At 35.5% G+C, this 17,473-nt stretch overlaps 1 protein-coding gene and 1 pseudogene across 1 annotated transcript; one reads left to right on the plus strand and one right to left on the minus strand.

Moving 5' to 3' along the window:
• Nucleotides 1–532: 532 nt before the first annotated feature.
• On the plus strand, nt 533–2,518 carry LOC114726000 (probable aspartyl aminopeptidase). Its single transcript, XM_028912557.1, has 3 exons — nt 533–804; nt 1,336–1,448; nt 1,947–2,518. The coding sequence occupies exons 1-3, from the start codon at nt 634–636 to the stop codon at nt 2,053–2,055; spliced, it is 393 nt and encodes a 130-aa protein (XP_028768390.1). The 5' UTR covers nt 533–633; the 3' UTR covers nt 2,056–2,518.
• Nucleotides 2,519–3,625: 1,107 nt separating this feature from the next.
• Nucleotides 3,626–8,240, minus strand: LOC114725996 (cAMP-regulated phosphoprotein 21-like; annotated as a pseudogene).
• Between the last annotated feature and the right edge of the window lie 9,233 nt (nt 8,241–17,473).

The following is a 17,473-nucleotide window of genomic DNA, read 5'->3' on the forward strand; positions in this document are numbered from 1 at the left end:
ATATTACCCTTAAATAATCCCTCGATTTCAAGTTCATCTTCTGGGTTTTGTTGTTCGTTCACCAACCTTATTAAAAGCATAAAAGAGGAGGATGCCGCTGCCCCTCTTTATCACTGAAGCGTATTTGGATTGCGACCAAGCAAACACATTACACAGGCAGACACCTCAGATCCTAGCTAATGCTACATCTATACCAAGTCACATAAATATCTTCAACCACAAGACAAAATTTAAGTGGCTGGCTCAAAAGGAGGATGAAGAGCATAATAATGATAAAAATTTGTGGCTGCACTGGAATATCTTCATCGAAACCCTGTTATATTAATGGGCACTTAATTATTCACTCTTCCAAGGATGGATTGAGTATATCTAGCAGTAAACTTCGTAAAATCACTCAAATCATTCGCACTTGGGATTGTCTGGAGCTACAAGCCATAGTGTGCCACTAGTGACCATGCTATAATATACTAGTGATATTCCTTTCTTGAGTTAGGAATATATGCATGAATAATTGTATTTATATTATTTCTATTCTATGAACAAGAAGTATCCTATATTTGTTGTGTAATTTAGCTTTTTGGATGGGACTGCTAAAGCATCTTTTGCATTCTCCCTCTAATAGTGTCTGCAGACATGGCCCATGGAGTTCACCCAAATTTTACTGAAAAGCATGAAGAACATCATCGACCTGAATTGCAAAAAGGACTTGTCATCAAGCACAATGCAAACCAGCGCTATGCTACCAGTGGAATAACATCTTTTCTTTTTAAGGAAGTCGGAAAAATCCATAACCTTCCAACTCAGGTGAATTCATGTGTGTGTAAAGCTTTTTGAAAGTTTCATAATTTCTTAACATAAGCTTTATGCTAATGTGGTCCCTCCTCACTCAATCTGAATTATACAGGCCAACATGGCTTCTAAAAACCGATTGGCATATCAAAAAATAAAAAGTGCCAATCCAAAAGGAATTCTAGATATTGGCCATCCAGGACTTGGTAGCCTGAAACTCAGAAGATTATAAATGTTTGTTTGAATTTGCTTTTCTCATCTGCTTTTCTTCTTGATACATTTTGATAAGCATTTTCCTTATAATTTTCTATAATGGGGATTTGGCATTCAGCCGTTGAAGCTAAGGCGCTTGATTTATGTGTGGATTTTCAAAGAAACTGCAGGTCTGAAAGCAAGTTTCTAAATCATTATACAGGAAGAAATTATGTGCCTTTTCAGTTGCAGGATGATTGATAATGTGACATATATATGTTTTCTTTGTATGCCGTTGAGTTTTGTACTTAATTGAAACATATAAAAGTAAATATTTGTCTCCCTTTAATGTAGGAATTTGTGGTTAGAAATGATATGGGATGTGGATCGACCATAGGTCCCATACTTGCATCTGGGGTTGGCATCCGAACTGTTGATTGTGGAATTGGTCAACTCTCAATGCACAGGTATCTCTTTTCAATAAAAACGCACACGCATCAAATGCTTTTTGCTTCAACTTATAAGCATTGTGTAAAATTTCGACATAGACTAAATATAACCAATAGTTTCATGGAGGAAATGTCCTTATTAATCTCTAAAAGTTGCATCAAATTTTGGTCCCTGATCCTTAGAAGTAAGCAATCAATCTTGAACAATACATGTTTTAACTATTAGGTCCTTTAATGTTATAAACACATGATTTAATCCCATCTAGAGTACTGGTTGGCACTATTCATACTTCAGGAGTGATGATCGCTTCTATTTTTGTGTGGCATCCTTCACTTGAATTTTAAGAACCAAGAGCATGTTTTTTATCTGTGACCAATTTTGATCCCATTGAGATTCTGTGTATTTTTCATCATTTCTAGTAAAATTTCAGTCTTAAAAGAATGCTGCTTTTAGTTGCTTGCTGTTGCATTCAATCTTTGGCTTGTTCCTAACAGTTATCAATCCTCCAATTGCAGTGTGAGAGAAATATGTGGAACGAAAGATGTAGACATAGCTTACCAGCATTTCAAGGCGTTCTATAAATCTTTTTCAAGCATAGACAAGAAGATCAGTGTGGATTTCTGAGCTTGTTGGTTCTTGTTGGTAACATGACATAGCCTCTCAAGGCATTCAACAAAACCCTTTCAAGCATAAACAAGAAGATCTGTGCGAATTTCTGAGCTTCCTGATCTCTTTGGTACCATGACATTATCATGAAAGAGTTCCGCTTCACTTCTGAGCTCATAAGGTGCGCAGTCCTTAGCTCCATTGACCCATCCCCCAACATTGCTCTAAATTAAATTTTTTATATGGTAAGTTGGGGATAAGAACTTGCTTCAAGGTAAAAAATTTTATGCATCTAAATCGGTTTGGAGCTCGTTGTGAATCAGAACTAAGCTTTTTTTTTTCCGTTCCTTCCCATTTTTTTCCTTTTTTTTTTTTTTTGTTCTAAATTTGATTGGACTTCATGATCTCTGCTTAATTCTTGACAATAAAGCTTTATTTGCATTCTTGAAGCATTTGTATTGTCTTGTTTATCTATTATCTATTCTCTTTGTTGGATTATGCCACAGTTCCGCAAACTGATGAATGATGAGAATTTGACTGTTGTGAAGGATACTTGCCCACACTTTGAACGGCAACGATTTTTTTTTTTTTGGCCCCTTTGGGCCATCAGAAGGATGAAAGGCGAGATTGTCAAAAATTCTACAACAGGCTAGCGCACGTTTGTTTATGTGAAAAGGTTTGTTTCTCGTAACATACCATAACAAACTAAATTTTGAAGTCTCATTAAAAAATATATTTACATTTAGTATCTAACAATATCTTAAATATAATTATTTCTGATAAAAAAATATCTATGCATAACCATAAAAAATCAAGAAATAACTAGTGTTTTTGATAATTTACAGATTTTTTGCAAATTTATTTATCACCTAAGGAGTTAATAAAAGCGAAAATTATTGTGTTTGGTAGCAATTATCAAAAATGATTTATCATTTAGTTGTTTTTAAATTTTGATATTTTTATGCATTTGATGATGTCTCAAAGTCATTCCTTTTGTAATTAGTACTGAAGTCCAATAAAAACAACGTCAACTTGTGATTCTAACTTCTGATTTATTTTTAGAGTAGTTAAAAGGATTTTTTATGATTTAAGAGATGTTTGGATGAAAGTAAATTATAATTTTGAAAATAATTTTACAATTTACAAAATAAATATGTAGATAAATTTATCATGATTTGTTAGAAAACACTTTTTAAAAACACTTTTATGACTTCCCAAACACCTTTTTAGGTTCTTTCTAAAAAAAAGTTAAAAACAAAAATCGTAAATTTTTTTTAAAAAGCTAATTTATTTCATGAAAACAGTTAAAACAATCGACTTGCAGCCAATAGTTCTCTTCCAGTGCCAAAGTTTAGCTAATGTTTTACGTTCATCTTCTTTTTTTCCCTCTCTGGGGCTTGCTCATGCCCACCAATACCATATGATGGAACTTCGATTTTGATTACGTAAGTGGGGAACAGAGAATACCGAAGAGATCACTGCATTCAAAGGCTTTCAGTACCCGTGCTGCACTTCGCACTAACGGAAAACTATTTTTCCGTTGGAAAACTATTTTCCTCGTGAGAGAACAATTAAAAGCGATCGGAAATTAGCTACAACATCCATGCATAAAAAATACCCATAACGGAAATGTAAGTATGCGACTAATAGACGACAGACATTCAAATGAATGGCAGAAAGCGAATTAAATATACAATCTAAAATCCAGAAAAAGTCCGCCATATGTTTGTGTGTATATATAGTACATGTTAAGGATTATTCACCGGGCTACTGTAAAATCTATAGTTCGCAACTGGAGCTCGAACAACTCCCGCTAGACAAGCATCAAAGCTCCCGCAACGCAGCAGCAATTGACCTGCCGAGCTCTTTTATCGCAATTCCTTGAGCGCTGAGGGTAGCTGCAGTTTAAAGAAGGAAAAGATGGGGAAAAATCAAATACTCATTTCCAGAAAATTTCAGAGGGGGGAAAAAACGCAATAACTTGTAGTAATGGGAAGAATAAGCACTCAGAATCTATGAATTAGAACTGCTAGTTTGCTAGTGATAAGTTAAGCTGGCAAACGTCTTCTGATTACTCAAATGACTTCTCCCAATGTTAAGATGTAGAAGTTATTGAACTTTTGAAATAGATGGAAAACTGCAGCTTAGCATGTCTACAAGGTACTCTTGGGCAATTAACAGGACAAACCTTTGTCGAAGTCTAGCTCATTCTTCCTCAGCTCCGAAAACACCTTCAACTCATTCTTCATCAGCAGCAGCAATTAATAAGCTCAAAATAAGTTGAATACCCACAAGGAATATCAATCATTTAAGATGCAAACGCATCCTTGCAAAAACCGAGCATGGAGAAATGGATTGTGGTGTTTCAGAATTAAAGGTCCATTCCAATCCAACTCGGCCAACATGCCTGCACTTCAGTCAGCTTAAAGTGAAAATGGAGCTACGGAAAGCCCATCATCCTACATCATAAAGCTCTGGCTGATTGGGCGCAGGCATGGCCCAAGCCCCTCACCGGGGCCGGGCCAATCCAAAACTCGCATCAGGTGGTTGTTGATGAGGCTGAAGAAGCAAGTATAAAGTGGTCAGAAGAAATTAATCAAATCCTAATAATAATTCAAATACCTAATGTGGCATTGGTTCATACATATTTTTTTCGAGTAAACACTGGTTCATATAAAAATAAACAGCTCTTGGTCATGCATATACGCACTGACATAGACTTTGCCAAAACATTCAACAAAATTTAACCAACTATAAGTTGGACACCATGGGGGTTGCTTACCTGTGTAAACGGCTGGTGAACATGTTCATGATGGATGAAAGGCATCCCAGGGCGCTGACAAGGATACTGAGATGAATGCAAGAACATAGTTGATGAGGAGTGAGCCCCAACTTGATTGGGACTGAATGGTGACATCATAGGCTCTGGATGTCCATACCCAATCCCAGCAGGTGTTGATGGGGCAGCCCATGGCCCAGGAAGATGTTGGGGCATTGGTCGTGGTTGATGTTCAGTAGAAAGTTGAGGTCCATGTGTAGATCCAAGCTGAGGAAACTCAGTGTTGTAATTCAATATAGGGGTATACATTGGCTGAATGGCGTATGACCCTCCATTGAACCCAAAACCAGGATCAAATCTTTGCATGTACCTGAATGCAAGTGAACACATCACAACCTAAGCAAACTAAACATACTGCACTTAACTTCCATAGTCGTGGCTTTCAACTATTCTCGGAACAAATATTAAAACTTTTAAAAAGAAATACATAAGCATGGCTCTAAAGTTTTGTTACATAGTTCATATACCCGAGGATTTATCTTAATTTCACTCAACGAATGTGCCAGCATACTTTGCATCATCATTTCTGTATACCATGAGGCTGATTAAAGTTTCGGCTTCAATTGACAGCAGAGCTATAATGACTACTACTACTACTTATTTCTGGTCCAACTGTCATCAGTCCCAATTTTACCCCAGGACTATACTGACCAGTTTGTTCAACAATAGATTTCGAAATATCAATGATTTGGCCAAATTATCCACAAGTTAATGTTCATCTCTAAACAACTGCAGATGTTCTCCATTAAAAATCAGCTTTAATCTGTCTGCCATATCTGCATGACTTGTGCCATTACTAACTTTTGCATATGTTGGTAGAACATATTTCAATAACGCCTTGATAAAGGGAAGGAAGAGCAGATAACTGCAGTTTATTCTGATCCACTCTGAATTCCGATAAGTTTTTCCATATATCCAGCATGCGCAATGTAGCATCAAAGTGCATACTTTCTTTAAAAAACTGTATAGATAAGTTAAAAACATACTTATAGACAACCTAAAAACACAGTAATTTCTATTAATCACAATCAATGAAATGAGTATCAGACAAACTCCACAGTGAGTCAGTGACTACGTCAAGGGTAAGAGACATCTAAAAAAATGGCGTGGATGATTTATAAGACAAGCATGGATTGTTGAAGCATAAGAAATGAGTCTGATGAATAATGACGAAGGAATTTGACATAGAAACAGAGTCAATTAACAAATTTGAATTCGTGGCTGGCTAACTACTAATACACCACAGACTAGACTAGACTAAATCATGTATGCAGGATCCTTGACTACATTGGTCAAGAAGTTTATGGACACCAAGCACGGCCTCAGTAGCAAGTCCCACTAGGTGGAGTTGGTTATATGGATCACACAACGAAAGATACACCTAAAAACATTAAACAAAAATAAATAAATGAAATGCCTACTAACAGTTTCAAAGAGATATCAGTTTGTTCATATCTAAGGCCAAATAACCCCTTTTCTTGAAAGAGGAAACAATGACTTAAGGTCATAAACAATGCCAGCAAGCATGCATATGAAAAAACAAGACATACCTATCATAGCTTCTATCTATCATAATCAGGATCCTTGCGCTCAGTCTCACGATCCCGGAAATAGCCACCCTACTACCTTGCTTGTACCTAACAGCTGGCTCCTTCTCTGCTGCCCTACTTCTAGCCCTACTGGTATTTGTTGAACACTCAACCAACCCCCTTCCATAGCTTGCATCAGATACAGAAGGAGATTTATCCTCCACCCTAGAAATTCCTAAGGAAACAGGCAAAGAGTTATCGTGCTGCCTTGCTTCACATTCAGGCTTCCCACCAACGTTACCAGTATTGCTGCCAGAATTAAATATCCTAGCACGGGCCTTATTATATTCCTCTTTCCTTTCCTCCACACTTTTAGAGTTGTTACTCTTTACTGAGCTTGAATTTGAGCTATTAGCAACCTGTGAATGTTTCTGCGGCCTCTGTTTGATGGCAACTTTCATAACTGTATTGTCTTCAGAAGGTAATTTCACAGGAATGTCAGCAAGTCGAATAGGAGGAAGCCGACACTCAGAAGTCTTGCGGACAATTATTTTGGAACCAGACCCATCTGGCAAACTATTATCCAGTAAAACCATTGACTGCAGTGAATAATGCTGCGCCACCCGGTGTGCAGCCAACCGTAAATAGGAGGTTGGCAGCTGCTGAAACTCAAGTTGCTGTTGTTTAGGATCCCGGACAAATTTCTCAACATCTTGCTCCATCCTCAAAACTAGAGAAATTGAATTTAACAAACTTTATCAGATGAGACCAACATATCATTCTCAGTTATAACAAAATCACTGAAATTGTCAGCAGCAATAAAACAATGTGCCAAAAAAAAAAAAAAGAATGTACCAACAGAAAGAAACGAAAAACGGACAAAAAAGCATAATACTGTCAGATTTTGAAGGAGCAATATTTTTTTCGTTTATCCTCACGGAAGAAGAATTCGCCCTTTACTTTAAGAGATTAAATTTAAAACCAGGAACACAGACAACACATTGTCACTAAATTCTAAATGGGCAAGTTATTATCATCGACACAAAAAAGTGGTCACCAATGAACATACAGACAGCTTATAATTCTAAAATATAGTCAAGCTACACAAAGACAAGAACCATCCGCCTAAAACATAGACCGTCCCATGAAACCGGCATTCTCATTTATCCACAGAATTTCACATATTACGGCTCCCGTCAAGCCCGAATACATTTTTATAAAACTATCCAAATTCCTACGCATGCGCATATAAAGGTCTTTCTTCGACCAGTACATATGGACGCACAGATTCAATATCTAACCATCTATCTAATGTGCCTACATACACATAACATACTTGATAACCGTTCGCGAGGGTTCTGAATGGCTTCGCGGAGGAACTGATCAACCTGGTTGGTGAGATCCTCCAGAACCTTCTCTCCAGGAGAGGAAGTGGACGCTGACGAAGAAGACGACGCAGTGGCCAGCCCGAAGGCAGCTGACGAAGATGAGGCGTCAGGCACTTCCGCGGGCTTGGAGTCTTTGCTGGAGGAGAGCATCAAGCGCCGCATGGACTCGTCCAAATCGGCGGCTTCCCATGACTCCGGGGCTCCGAGATCCTCTGCAGAGCCCTCCATGGCAAGGGAACAGAAATTTCTAGGGTTAGGGATTCGGGCGATTTATTAAAGAAGAACTGCGTCGGAAAACGGGATCAACGACGAAACCATAGAATCTGGAAGAGCGAATTTCATGGGGAGATTCAATTGAGGGAGAAGGCTGGGAATCGAGGAGCAGAGGATAGTAATCAGAAGAGAGACGGAGGAGGAAGGGAGGCAGATAGGGTTTGACACCGATGGAGGTTCCAGAGGAATGAGGATGCGTGCGCGAGTTACTCTCACCCACGTGTCCCCGCGGCACGATTTGCTTTTATATGTCTAAACTCAAGCTGCTTGATGCGCCGCACAGTGCCCACAAATGCAGATGCTATCGAGACCCTCTGAAGTGTTTCTAAAGAATAGTTTTTGGTAAAACGAGAAAAATTTTTTTATATATTTATTTTATAAATAATAAAAATATTTTTAAAATTATAATTTTGTTATAAATATTGTGTGGATGTTTATTTACTCTTTTCTTTTTATTTTCTCCAAGTAACTTTCGTTACCTCTACCATCCATTACTCCTCTACTACTCATTCACTCTTGTAACTCACTTCCATTCACATTCATGGGATTGATTATCCACTATTTGACATTTAAGGACAATTGTAACCTATTTGTAAGACTATGCTTATAAATAGGGCATATCATTTGTGTTGTAATGCAAGTGAAGAAATACAAAATGTTCTCTCATTCTCTTGTCTTCATCTTTCTACTTTTGTGGCTTCATTTTGGTTCTATTTCATAAGACGTTATCAGCACGAAGCGCTTTTGTAATCGGAAAGTGTTGTAGTAAGGCTAATCAACTAGAAGGTAAATTTCTATATCACTTCTATAATGGTTTGTTTTATAATTATTCCATCTTCTTATTCATATTGATTTGTTTCATAACTATTCTATTCTCTTGATATTTCATTTAACTTTTTATATGATAGTATCATCATGTCAAATTTCACGAAACTTGAGTTTATAGCTCTTGACATTACTGGAAAGAATTATTTATCATGGATATTAGATGCGGAAATCCATCTAAATGCCAATGGTCTAGGAGACACAATCAAGAAAGGCAACCAAGCATCCAACCAAGATAAAGCCAAAGCCATGATCTTTTTACGTCACCATTTGCATAAGGGGCTCAAAATTGAATATTTGACCATAAAAGATCCACTTGTTCTTTAGAACGATTTAAAGGAGAGGTATGACCACCAGAAAACTGTAATCCTTCCTAAAGCTCGTTATGACTGGATGCATTTACATTTACAAGACTTTAAATCTGTGATCGAATATAATTCTGCAATGTTTAGAATCAGTTCTCAACTGAAATTATGTGGAGAAAAGATTACTGATGAAGATATGTTAGAAAAAACATTTTCCACATTTCATGCATCCAATGTGCTCCTGCAGCAACAATACTGTGAGAAAGGTTTCAAAAAATATTCTGAATTAATTTCTTGCTTGCTTGTGACTGAGCAAAATAATGAGCTTTTAATGAGAAATCATGAATCCTGTCCTACGAGCTCCACTCCATTCCCAGAAGCAAATGTAGTGGCAACTGAATCAACCCGTGGCCATGGTCGTGGACGTGGACGGGGCCGTGGATGTGGTCGTGGAGGTGGTCGTTCCCACCAAAAGTGGGCAAATAATGATGAGTATCACCAAAAAGAATCTAGTGGAAATAATAATCATGTTGAAAATCTTTGTTATCGTTGTGGTGGCAAGGGTCATTGGTCTCGTACCTGTCGTACGCCAAAGCATTTGGTTGACTTCTATCAAGAATCGCTGAAAAATAAGAATAAGAATAAAAATAAAGACAAAGAGCCAAAGGTGGAAACAAATTTTGTGGGAGAAGAAGGCGATTCTGATTATGGCAACATGGATGTTACTCATTTGGATGTTGCTGATTTCTTTGCCGATCCTGATGGAAGAATTGATCACTTAATTGGTGATGGAAGTGTCAAAAAATGAGTCATCTTGATGTAATTGGGTTTTTATAATTGAGTATATTTCATGTTTTGCTTATAAGTGTGCTCTTTCATCTACCACAATAAATTCTATACTTGTAAGGTTGTTACCTCCAAAATAAATATAATTATGAGTTTTACTCATAATAAAATTTATAATTTTCTTTTATTAATCATGTTTTCTTTTTAATCTTTTTCCTATGTTTTTTTCATGAAGAATGACCATTATTGACCTCAATAATGAAGATTTGTGTCTCGTTGATAGTGCAACAACTCACACAATACTTAGAAATGAGAAATATTTCTCTTCTCTGGTAATGCGAGAAGCCAATGTTCATACTATATCTGGAAGTATAAACCTTACTGAAGGCTCTGAAGAGCCGATGTATTGCTACCTGAAGGAACAAAATTACATATTGATAATGCATTTTACTCTCCCAAGTCTAATAGAAATTTATTGAGCTTCAAGGATATCCGCAGAAATGGATATCATGTTGAAACAATAAATGAAGGAAATCAAGAATACTTGGTTATTACAAATTTAATTTCTGATAAGAAATGCATTCTAGAAAAATTACCTGCCTTTTCTTCAGGCTTGTACTACACACGTATTAGCACAATTGAAACACATGCTATTGTAAACCAGAAGTTTACAAGTGAGAATAAATTTAACATTTGGCATGACCGGTTAGGCCATCCCGGGACTATTATGATGCGAAAAATAATTGAGAATTCATGTGGACATTCACTGAAAAGTCAACAGATTCCACAATCATATGTTTTCTCATGTGCTGCATGTTCTAAAGGAAAGTTAATCATTCGACCATCACCAGCAAAAGTAGAAAGTGAGTCTCTCACATTTCTAGAACGTATACAAGGGGATATTTGTAGGCCAATACACCCACCATGTGGACCATTTAGATATTTTATGGTTTTAATTAATGCATCAACAAGATGGTCACATGTTTGCTTATTATCCTCTTGTAACCTAGCATTTGCAAGGTTGCTTGCTGAACTAATTAGATTAAGAGCACATTTTCCTGATTATCCAATCAAAAGAATACGTTTGGATAATATTGGTGAATTTATTTCGCAAGCTTTCAATGAGTATTGTATGTCTCTTGGAATTGATGTTGAACATCCTGTAGCACATGTTCATACACAAAATGGACTTGCAGAATCATTAATTAAACAACTACAATTAATTGCAAGACCATTACTGATGAGATCAAATCTCCCAAATTCTGCTTGGGGACATGCAGTTTTGTATGCAGCAACATTAATTCATATCAGGCCAACAAGTTATCTCAAGTCCTCCCCTTTACAATTGGTTTTTGGTCAGGAACCTAATATCTCCTATCTAAGAATTTTTAGAAGTGCAGTATATGTTCGTATTGTTCCACCACAACGTACTAAGATGGGTCCCCAAAGAAGGATGGGAATATATGTTGGATATGAATCTCCTTCTATAATAAAATATCTAAAACCATCAACAGGAGATTTATTTACGGCTCGATTTGCCGATTGCCATTTTGATGAATCAAAATTTTCAACATTAGGGGGAGAAAAGAAGCAGTTGGAAAAAGAGATTAGTTGGAAGGAACTTTCATTATCTCAACTTGATCCTCATACAAAACAATGTGAATTAGAAGTTCAAAAGATAATTCATTTACAAAGGTTAGCTAATCAGTTGCCAGACACATTTACTGACCCAAAGAAAGTGACCAAATCACATGTTCCAGCTGCTAATGCTCCTATCAAAATTAATGTCCCTGTTGGACAACCTGCTATTGTAAATGAATCTAAAGCACGCATGAAGCGTGGCAGGCCCATTGGTTCCAAAGATAAAAATCCTTGAAAGAGAAAAGGAGCTAAAAATGTAGATGGCTAAGTCGAGGATAATCAAGAAAGAATTGCAATTCAAGAGGAGTCATTAGATAATGCTAATGTCTCAATTCCAAAAGAAACTCAACTACCTGAAATGTGCGAAAATGATGAGATCTCAATAAATTATGTTATGAATGGAATACGATGGGATCGAAATGAAGTCAATGTTGACGATATTTTTGCATATAATATAGCGCTTGATGTGATGAATGATGATGAGGATCATGAACCAAAGTCTATTAGTGAATGTAAACAAAGAAAAGATTGGCCAAAATGGAAAGACGCAATTGAAGCTGAATTGAATTCACTGGAAAAGCGAAAAGTGTTCAGACCTGTAGTCCATACACCTACAGATGTAAAACCAGTCGGATGCAAATGGGTTTTTGTGCGAAAAAGAAATGAAAATAGTGACATTGTAAGACATAAGGCACGGCTTGTTGCCCAAGGATTTACACAAAGACCTGGTATCGATTTTGAAGAAACATACTCACCAGTAGTGGATGCAACTATTTTCCGATATTTAATTAGTCTGGCAATAAAAGAAGGACTTGATTTGCGTCTGATGGATGTTGTTACAGCCTATTTATACGGCTCACTTGACAATGATATTTATATGAAACTTCCTAAAGGATTCAAGTTGCCGGAAGCATACAATTCAAATTCTCGAGAGCAATACTCAATTAAGTTAAATAAATCTCTATATGGATTGAAGCAATCAGGGCGTATGTGGTATAACCATTTAAACAAATATCTGTTAGATGAGTGATAAAAGAATGATCCAATTTGCCCATGTATTTTTATGAAAAGATCTAAAAATGAGTTTGTGATAATTGCAGTTTATGTTGATGACATAAATAATTAAATATCATTGGAACTCCTGAAGAGCTTGAAAAAGCTATGGGTTACTTAAAGAAAGAATTTGAAATGAAGGACTTGGGAAGAACAAAATTTTGTCTTGGATTGCAAATTGAATATTCAAGAAATGGGATCTTTTTGTATCAAGAAACCTATACAAGAAAGGTCTTAAAGCATTTTTATATGAATAAATCACATCCATCATGTACTCCGATGGTTGTAAGGTCTTTGGAGAAAGATAAAGATCCTTTTAGACCTCAAGAAAATGATGAAGAACTACTTGATCCAGAAGTACCATACCTTAGTGCAATTAGTGCACTCATGTATCTTGCTAGTCGCACACGACGTGATATATCATTTGCTGTTAACCTACTAGCAAGATATAGCTCGTCACCAATATGAAGACATTGGAATGGAGTTAAGCACGTTCTTCGTTACCTCAGGGGTACTATGGACATGGGGTTATTTTACTCAAATGTACCCAAAACTAACCTCATTGGTTATGCAGATGTTGGATTCTTGTCTGATCCACATGTCGGTAGATCACAAACAGGCTATTTGTTCACATATGGTGATACAACCATTTCATGACGTTCTATGAAACAAACCATATCAGCCACATCATCTAATCATGCAGAAATTCTTGCAATACATGAAGTAAGTAGAGAATGTGTATGGTTAAGATCGATAATACATCACATATGAACCACTTGTGGCTTGTCTTCCAACAAAATGATCCCGACAATTCTGTATGAAGATAATACTGCATGTATTGCGCAACTAAAGGAAGGGTACATCAAAGGAGATAGAATAAAACATATTTCACCAAAATTCTTCTTCACTCATGATCTTCAAAAGGATGGTGAAATCGACGTCCGACAAATCCGTTCCAATGAAAATCTAGCAGATTTGTTCACCAAGTCACTTCCTTGTACAACATTTGAAAAGCTTATTCATGATATCGGATGCCGTAGACTCAGAGATATCAACTGATATTACCAAGAGGGGGAGTTAACATATGTTGTACTCTTTTTTCCTTGACTATGGTTTTTATCCCATTGGGTTTTTCCTAGTAAGGTTTTTAATGAGGCAGCACTGAATAGCATATCAATAAATGTGTACTCTTTTTCTTCTTCTAGGTTTTTATCCCACAGGGTTTTTCCTAGTTGAAGTTTTTTAACGAGGCACATATTTGTATAATGGACATCAAAGGGGGAGTGTTATGAATATTGTATGGATGTCCATTTACCTCTTTCTCTTCATCTTCTTCAAGTAACTTCCAGTACCTCCACCATCCATTATTCTTCCACTACCTATTCACTCTTGTAATTCACCTCCATTCACATTCATGGGATTGATTATCCACTATTTGACATTTAAGGACAATTGTAACCTATTTGTAAAACTATACCTATAAATAGGGCATGTCATTTGTGTTGTAATGTAAGTGAAGAAATACAAAAAGTTCTCTCATTCTCTTGTCTTCATCTTTCTACTTTTGTGGCTTCATTTTGGTTCCATTTCATAAGAAACTTGGTTTTATCTAAACACTTTTTAGACCAGACTTCCGGATCCAATCCACTCTATAATGATAAAAATGTGATGGTTATGTTTAAAATAACTTATAATTAGTTTTTTAATTATAATTTATAAAATACGAAATAAATAGATGACATAAGTTTTATAAAAATACTTATAAATACTTATCAACGTCATTCAAAACAGTGGTCTTGCCCGCACGTAATCCCATTTCTATCCTTAGATTGAAGTAATAAATTGTTATAATATTTTATAAAATTTGTATTAGAATATTTGATGAAGACTGATATAAATTATTCAAGTTAAATTTTAATAATTTAAATTTATTTATCTATATTTTAATAATATTATAATAATATTTTATAAGATATTACATAGAAATCATACTGCTGGCGAAAAAAGAGAAAAGACATTTAAATCATTCATTTTTCAATTTAAGGGTGGAGAAAGAATTTTGGAAAGAAAAGAAAAAAAGGGAGAAAGAGGATTTGAGAGAATTCATTTGAGGGGGAGTTTTCGGTCTTCATATGAATAAGACCAAAAAAGTACTGTTATTTTGCATAAAAAAGTACTGTTATTATTATATTATAATTATAATTATAATCTTAACAAGCATATTTTATATTTCCTTGAGAAAGTTATATGATATAATATGCACACACATATTGCTGGTAAAAAAAAAAATGCGCACACTTATATAATGTGACAATTTTTTAAATGTTCATAAAAAGTTACTACTATGAGTACAGTATTAGTTAATTATTTGATATTTTACCAAAAGTTAATTATTAAACTGACTGATTGTGTAATTAATGAATTAATCCTTAACATTAAAATTCTGAATTTTAAAATTCAAGTATTACATAAGGGAAGGGAGGCAAGGAGGCAGGTTTAAAAAGGTGTGTGAGTGTGTGTGTGTGTGTAGTGAAAGGGCGCTATTAACGATCAAATTTAATTTTCCTATATTATCATTATGTATGGTGTTTTTCAATTCTTAATTTTGTCATTGAGTCGATGGGTGTGATGCACGATGCCCATCATCACAGATTTTTTTTAATCACAATTTTTTTTCTAAGCATGCATATTTTTCTATTAAAAAGATATTATTAAGTACTAAACGTGAGTACTTTTTTTAATAGGAATTTAAATCTTGATTGTCAAAAATTAATCCCTCTCATTTCATTAGGCCACATTGGCTGCACATGTTTGGTACAAAAGAAATGAAAGGAAAGAAAGGAGAGGAAAATTTTAATAAACTCAATTTAAAAAATTAAAAAGGTAAGGTTATAAAATTTTAATAAAAAAAATGTAAGGTAAAAGAGTAAAAAGAAAAATTATTAGCCTCCCCTCTCCATTTTTTTTATGTTAATCTCATTAAAATTTTTTTCCCATCTCCTCTTCATTTTTTTGGTACGATCTCCTCTTCTTCATTTCCTTCATAACAAACGGACCCTACATAGCTTTCATAGTTTGGGATATCTTTACGGGCTAACTCTACACTACATGTTTTCTGAGAACCAAAAAAAAAAAATGCTACACTTGATTTTTTTTTTTGATGCACACTTGATGTTATTTAGATAAACTGATAAACACAAAGCCCGCCTGTTGAAGTCCCTTTTTTTTTGGTATGAGAGAATGGGCTAGACCCAACCAATTACAAACAGTTAATCAATAGGAGAATTAAATCCCATACAGTCTGCAGCAACTAAGGTGCTTATTAGAATTAGAATTGGGATTGTAATTAAAAAAATCATTAAAATAATATTTAGCATGAGTAATTACTTATTATATAGGATTAGACAAACCCATAGAGGTGGAATTGAGGAATATCACTTCCTCTCATGGTATTTTCCAATCCCACGTACATAAGTCTAGCTAATCCTACATAACAAGCAATCTCTTATACTAAGCACTCTTTTAATAGATTTTTTTCAATTATAATCTCAATCTCAATCTTTTATTTTTAATACTTCCTACCAAATGTAACCTAAGCTGCTTAGCCAAGGTGGACAAGAGCCCAGGAAAGAGGACTTACGTAAGCCCTCTTTAGTAAGAGAACCAGCCACTTGATTTCTCTCCCAGGAAATATACTGAATTTCCACATGCCAAGGAAGAGCCAAGAGGTTTTGGATCTGCAAAATCAAGAGACTATCCAAAGTATCATCACCATTCCTCAAAATTAATTAAACCAGATTCTGGGCATCAGTTTCTAATATCACCTTTTTAAACCCCACATCCCAAGCCAATTGTAATCCTTTATAAGCAGCCCATTGTTCAGCATCTGATGCATCGCAGGATCCTATAAAATAAGTGAAACCTGCAATCCAAAAGCCATTGTGATCTCTTAAAGCTCCTCCACATCTAGCTCTATGTGAAGCCGAAGAAACAGCCCCACCAACATTTAACTTTACCCATTCTCTAGGAGGAGGCTGCCATATTTGTGAGGAGAAGGATTCATGGGCAGATAATACATCAGGAGCTTGTAAGGTTGAGGCAGCCCATGTGGATTTAAACTGGTATGGACTAACTCATTCAAAGCCTGTTTTCCCCCTAGCAAAAATAGTTATCAATTTTCTATTACATAATTAATTAATTATATATGTATGTTTTAAATTTGGATTAATACAATCTTTAGTCCATCAAGTTTGTACGAATTTTGGTTTTAGTATCTTAAGTTTCAAATTTAAGATTTTAGCACTTCTAAGAGTAAAATGATCCATGTTCGTATTAAATTATAAGGACAAATGCTTTAAACAAAAAAAAATTGAGGGAATAAATATATGATTTGAAATTTAAATTTTCATTTTAAAAAAAAGGACGAAGGGGATGGTTTCATGCAAATAGGCCGAGAAGCCAGAAGGACATCAGGGGAGGTTGGGCAAACGGCATGTCCCATGCGTGTTCATTGATAAATTAAATACTATTGCTTGACAAATGAACCTTATCACATGTCCATATCATAATTACTTAAGGGCGCGAGACTAGTTCTTAGGTTGTTTCCTTTAAGGAAAAAAACCAGATGCAAACAAAATGCGCTGTATCGAATTTAGAAAATGAACCAGATTGGATCTACCATCTAAAATTATAGAAGAGAAACGTAGGGATTTAACGTTATTTTAATTTGGCAGAAAAATAAAAGGAAGGGATATTAATTAATAGTTATAGAAGGGGGTTAGGGAATTAATAGGGGGG

The sequence above is a fragment of the Neltuma alba genome, unplaced genomic scaffold (genome assembly GCF_004799145.2).
Source record: "Neltuma alba isolate B1F8T4 unplaced genomic scaffold, ASM479914v2 tig00012321_pilon, whole genome shotgun sequence".
Classification (NCBI taxonomy): domain Eukaryota; kingdom Viridiplantae; phylum Streptophyta; class Magnoliopsida; order Fabales; family Fabaceae; genus Neltuma; species Neltuma alba.